This window comes from Microtus ochrogaster, unplaced genomic scaffold (assembly GCF_000317375.1).
Source record: "Microtus ochrogaster isolate Prairie Vole_2 unplaced genomic scaffold, MicOch1.0 UNK210, whole genome shotgun sequence".
NCBI classification, from domain to species: domain Eukaryota; kingdom Metazoa; phylum Chordata; class Mammalia; order Rodentia; family Cricetidae; genus Microtus; species Microtus ochrogaster.
Window position 1 is genome coordinate 9,201 of NW_004949308.1, and position 6,380 is coordinate 15,580.

The following is a 6,380-nucleotide window of genomic DNA, read 5'->3' on the forward strand; positions in this document are numbered from 1 at the left end:
TTTTTACCTGTCCTCCAGAACCTCCAACTACCAACATCTGTCTATGTGAACTTAAAGCCCATTTAGTATAAATAAGTCCATGCCTGCTATCATAAACCCAGCTGACTTACCCATAGCTGATGAAGCCGTGAACCCAAGAAGAGAGCATACTGATGTCACTTCCCTAAAACAGTATATCTCCTAACAAAACTCTGAACATCTATTGTTACACACACAGAGAAGAATAGCTCATTGTGTAGCAAACAAAAGACAATTACAGATGTCCAGAATTAGTTACAGTACTGAACACAATGGACCATAGAGTGTCTGACCTCAACTGATATGTCTTCAATCCATCCCTACACTCAAGGCACAAGGAACATTGAGGAAGGGGATGATAAAAGACTATAAGAGCTAGAGGACCAGAACACCTGTTGTGATATTGTGTCTTCAATATAGATCAGGGAAGCTGCACCCATTAAATCTCAAAAAAAAAATGTGATCAACTAAACAAGACCTACAAAGTTACAGTGCCAACTGACATGTCAATAGTCAATGTAGACATGAAAAAATCTACTAGGATCTAACTCCTGGATGAAAAGATGCAGATGTTTTTTCCTATTCCTTTTTATTTAAATAACATTTTTTTCATTTATTTTACATACAGACTGCAGTTTCCTTCCCTCCTCTGCTCCCCTTCTCTTTCCTCTTCCCCAATTCCCATCTATTCCCCTCCCCATCTACTCCTCCTCTATCTCCATTCATAGATGGGCATTGCTCCCATGGGCTTGAACAAAGCATGGCACATCAACTTGAGGCAGGACCGAGAGCCTCCCCTTGGTTCAAGGCTGGGCAAGGTAATCCAACTTCGAGAAAGCCAGATAAGCACCAGGGACTCACTGTTAGGAGACTTACAAAGAGCGGAATCTAAAGAACTACCACACAGGTGCAGAGGGGCTAGGTCGGTGCCATACAGGCTCCCTAATGGTTGGCTCAGAGTCTATAAGCTCCCACAAGCACAGGTCAGTTGTCTCTTTGGGTTCCCCCCTCAAGACTCCCCCCACCCCGACTTGTACAAATTCCTACTCCCTTTCTTCAGCAAGACTCCAGGAGTTCAGCCTGGTGCTTGTCTGTGGATCTCTGAGATGCAGATGATTAATGACCACTGAGAGCGGGAAGATCAGCTTTCTCCAGAGGTAAGACTTCTGATAGGGTGATAGGTTATCCATTCCCAAGAGGTCACCCTAAACACATGCACATAGGAGCAAATGTTCTAAACAAGATGCATTTATGTGTGTGTGTGTGTGTGAGAGAGAGAGAGAGATAGATAGATAGAGAGAGAGAGAGAGAGAGGGAGAGAGAGAGAGAGAGTAATCAAGGAAGAGGTCTTGAGTTTGAGATGGAGTGAGGAAAATGTAGGAGGAGTTAAAGGGGGAGGGGAGGAAAAAATTAAGTAAGTATGGTACACATAAATGAAATTCTCAGAAATGTTTAAATTTGAAATGATAATTACTTTTTGTAAAAGGTTAACATATGAGGAAAGGAAGACTGGACACCTTTTTTTACCTGGACTTCATCGAAGGAACATGGATTGTACAAAAGCACCCAACCAATACGCACAGTAGAGACAGGGATTCTTGGGTCTTATGGAGAGCTGTACACAGTGTGGCCACATGTTTTTAGAGTCTCTCCTCAGCTCATCAGCACACATTCATTCTTAGGAGTGTTTTTCCTTCCTAATAAGCTATTTCTGTTCTCATTTTTAAGCATGTATTTCTGGTTTAGTCCCTTTTCCCTGGACATGAGAGTGTGGAATTGCCTTTCTCTGCATTCAGATTCATGGCTCAGCACTCTTAAACTTATTTCCTTGACACGCTCAGCTTTCTTCGCTGTTTCTAGGAACATTGTGGTGAACTGAAAAGGCTAATTTTTCTCCATCTCCTCTCCTCATGGCGGTCTCCAGGAAAGTCTGCTTTCATATATGTTGTTTTCTCTCAAAATCTATTGAAATTGTCCTCAAGTTTTCTTTTCAGATGGTTTTAAAATTGTCTTTCTAATGGGACTAATAACACTCACAGGGAAATTCAGCTCTCTAGTGCAGTGTTAAAAAGACTGCTCTGTCACCTAGACCTCCCTGAAGCCTCCAGGAGCAGGTTTTGGTACTGGCTGCGAGTACCTGTGGAGCACGGTGCACCGACCACACAGATGTAGAAGGCTGTGTCCTCCAGCTGGGCGGCTGTGATATGCAGGGTGCTGTTCTTAGCATTTGCATCCAGAATTGCTGAATATCTTCCATTTGACTTTTTGTTTTCTATGTAAGTCATGAGTGCCAGAGACACAATACCTCTGCCTGTGTCTTGTCTGTACCACCTTAAGTTGTTAGCAGGGCTCACAGTGTAATTGCAATGAAGGATGCAGTTCTCTCCTTGCAGGACAACCAGGGACTTAGGACTCTGCTCCACTTGGGTCTTGCCAGCAGCCCCTATTCATAAAACAGTGTGAAATTTCAGAAATCAATCATCCATACTTAGTTCTTGTAGGTTGTGTCCTTTATTTTCTACGTGAATCTCGGATGATCTAGGAATACGCATATTTTGCTTCCTTTACCTATCCCAAGGAATTACATCTTTGCCTAAATCCTAAGAAAATTTTCTATGATGTCCTATGGTCCCCGGCTAAAACCTCCACTAACTTACACTGAAAATACAGCCATAAAACAACCCAACAGGCACTCAGGTGCTTCCCCATTGTTGTTCTTTAGAAGTCTGCTCCCAAAGCTGCTGCCTATTTCATCAGCTCTTTCTTGTAACACACAGGAACTCTCAGGCAATAAGGCCAGCCAATCAAAGACCTGATACACACATCAGCTTCTGAGGACAGGACCAATGCAAGCACTGCCACCTTGGGGTCAGAGCTGGACTTGCCCAACATTTGCCTAAATGTTTGTCATTCCTTTTCACTGCTGTCAATGTGATACAGGATATAAATCCTCATGTTTGCATAGAGACATGGTAGAGTGTCAACTAGAAACTATTTTAAGACCTCAACTCAATTTTGGATCTCAATAGGACGTTAGATATGATAGGTAATATTTACTTTCAACTTCTGAAAGTAGATCCTTAATGTTTTTCAAAGTTTGAATATAAATGATTCATGATAGGGGGCTAATGATAATGATTAGCCTGAACTTTGTCTGAACATAAAATATAAATTCCTTTAGAATGTGACTTTTCTTCCATTTGATTTGCTACTGTGTCAAAATAAATCTTATTAAAGAAAAAAATTTATTAAAATTCTGTTTAAAAAAATAAATATTTTGATTAATCCTTTGACAACTTCATGTTTAAATACAATATATTTTTGAGTGAATGTTAAATATTGATCTTATAGAAATGATAGGATTTTTAATCATCCATTATTAGTTCAAAAATACTTTTAAGACCCATTGTTGTCAAATATGGTCATAAGTGCTAAGGATCAGTAATTCCCTGTGCTTCTGAATTGCACATGAGTGGGGGAAAGTCAAGCATCTGACACAGGTACTGACAAGTGGTGTTGAAGGTCTGAAAATTCCTACCTTAATGCTTCTCATTTCTCAGTGCAGTTGAAAGCCAGTGAAAATGTGGAAGTTGTTTAGATAATTGAGGATTTACTGTACATCTGAAATTAATACATAGAAATGGAAAAAAAAAAACAAAAGAAGGGAAACATATCTTGCCTGAAAAATCAAAAGGAAATAAGAACAATCCACTCACACAGGACAAAACAGGATTCTAGGAGAGAATTCTAAGAGGTAAAGACAGTGTGATCACTGGTTTTATGACAGTGTGGCTGGGCCTCAGTACCCAGATATTTAATCTAACACTAATCTAAATATCACTGTGAAGTAAGTGGATCTCCTGTGGTCATTTGAGGGATTTAAGAGAAAAATGATAGTTGGTCATAGTCACTTCTGCCTCTAATGTCACCACTTGGGAGGCAGAGGCAGGTGTATCTCTGTGAGTTTGAGGCCAACCACATCTACAGAGTGAATGCCACAAAAATAGAGAGACCCCATCTTAAAAAACAGAAAAGAAAGAACAAAAAGAGAGAAAAAATGATGAGCTTCCCCCAAATAGAAGAAATTTTGTCTGATTTACTAAGATAGTGACCTGTCTTCTACACCATGAGTGTCCTCCCTTCCGGTCCTCATGTTGCTGTTTGCACGTGAGTCCCTACTCCTCCTCCTTTCATTAGGAATTCCTCAGGGCTTTGTCATGGAAGGTTTGCAGCTTTCTAACACCTTTCCTTCCAGACTCTGTCAGGCCACAATATGCAGATGTCTCTTTCTCCAGCATATTGGATTGACTGAAGATAGATAAGATTTAAGATGTGGCTCAGTGTCTCACTTGCCTGGCATAATAAGGTTCTGTGTTCTCTCCAGCACTGCAGGAAAATAACTTAGGATTTGGCCCCAGAGTCCATTTCATTCTTCAAATGGTTTGTGAAATTATGTGGCATGGCGTGAGAACATCTATATGATTTCCACCAAGCAAAAGGTCACATAGAACAGAGTATGAGGAACTGAGTCATAGGGATTTCAAAGGCAGATGCTCAGCAGCCAGACCACCTGCTGCCTTTTAGTTTGTGCTCTGCTCCCCCTGCAGTTTCTGCCTCTGTGTCTCTCAGAGCACAGTAGTACACAGCTGAGTCAGATTCTTGAACTGAGGCTTTCTGTAAGTGAAAGGAAGTGGATCCTTCATCATATGTGGCTTCAAATCCTCTGCTGCTTCCCTTTGCACCAGCCGTAATGACTTTCAGGAGGAACTGTAGGCTTTCTCCAGGATATTGAACATACCAGAAAAGAGCAGCAGACCCTATATGTGTGATTATATATGTGCAGTTTATTGTCAGGAACCCACCTTCTGAGATGATCATTTGATCTTCTGCTTGAGTCACGGAGTCTCCATGGGTCCTTCCTAGAGTGCAAGCAGAGGAGAGAGGGGGAGAGTGAGTTCTGTGTCACCCTAAGGATAATTCTCTTAGACAACGTACAGCTAAAGATTTTGCCCTTTAAATCATTTTACTTACCAAATAAGAGGAGTATTGCTGTCACAAAGCCTGGAGAAGTGTCCATCTTTAGTGTCATCTAGAAAATGGTCTTGATGCTTAGCATGAAGAATTGCTAGCTCAGAGAAAGGATGAGTCCCTTTCAGATACAAATCACACAGGAAATGAACCTGCCTTAGGAAACTGCACCCCCTGGAGGACAGGAACTGAACTGAGAATGGGTGTTAGCCTGTGCCTCCTCCTGATCTTAATAATAAGGTGTATGTCAGTCTTTAGGCCCTTGTACATGTAAAGACAGCTATCATCTTGCCTGTGTTGAATTTGCCTAAAGGTGAGACAGTCCTTCAGTGTTCCTGCTTTATGAAAGAGTCTACCAGACATTCTGCAGGACACAAAAGAAAATTACTGACAAACTGCCAATATAGATGGGACTGTCATTGAAATTTCCTGCTTCCAGAAACGTCTGACAGATACAATGGGTCTGTAGGCTGAGATGGATGCTGCAGCAATACAGAAGAACTTTGGGTGACTGTCCAGGCAGCGAGATGTCTCTGTCAATTCTAGAGTTTTGGAAGCAGCTTACAATGCACTTCCTGTTAACTTAGGTAATATTATATCCATCTGGGGCCCTTGATGGATTTGAAGAATAGTTTTAGTTCTCCTTAGTTATGATAAATGATAAGGTAGATATAAATATTGTAACTATAATTCTTGCTACGTAACTTTTGTTGTATATATTTTTACTATGTTAAAGTTAAAATCTTCCTTTTTATCTAGAGGGAAAAGGGGAGGTGATGTCTGATTCCCCTCTGTATGCTGTGAATACCATTGTTTAATAAAGAAGCTGCTTTGGGCCTATTGCTACACAGAATAGGGCAAGACAGGAATTCCAAGCAGATAGAGAAGGAGAGAGTAGGTGGAGTCAAAGAGCTGCCATGTAGCTGCCACTGGAGGAGACAGATGCCAGAACCTTGCCAGTAGGCTATGACCTGATGGTAATGTACAGATTAATAGAGATAGGTTGATTTAAGATATAAGAGCTAGCTAGAAATATGCTTAAGATATTGGCCAAGCAGTATTGCAATTAGTAAAGATTTTTTGTGACCATTTTGGGAGTCTGAGCAGCTGGGAAACGAACAAACAGCCATAGTCTATAACCAATCTGAGTGCTGGAATTGGAAACATGTGCTACCATGAATGGATTTATACAGGGGCATATATACAATCACTTGTCCACTTTGAGTTTCTCATCATGCTATCATAGAGTTCAAGAGAATAAAGTTAGAAAGAAGTCAAAGTATCAGTATTTGCAGATGATATGATTCTATAATAAGCCACCAGGAAAATCTTTC

At 40.8% G+C, this 6,380-nt stretch overlaps 1 gene segment (V, D, J or C); it reads right to left on the reverse strand.

Moving 5' to 3' along the window:
- LOC113455866 overlaps positions 1-5,095 on the reverse strand; it is a 6,631-nt gene extending 1,536 nt beyond the window's left edge. Inside the window, 2 exon segments of the V gene segment in view lie at positions 2,156-2,461; positions 5,050-5,095. Of these exon segments, the coding sequence occupies positions 2,156-2,461; positions 5,050-5,095 (352 nt within the window).
- Positions 5,096-6,380: the final 1,285 nt, after the last annotated feature.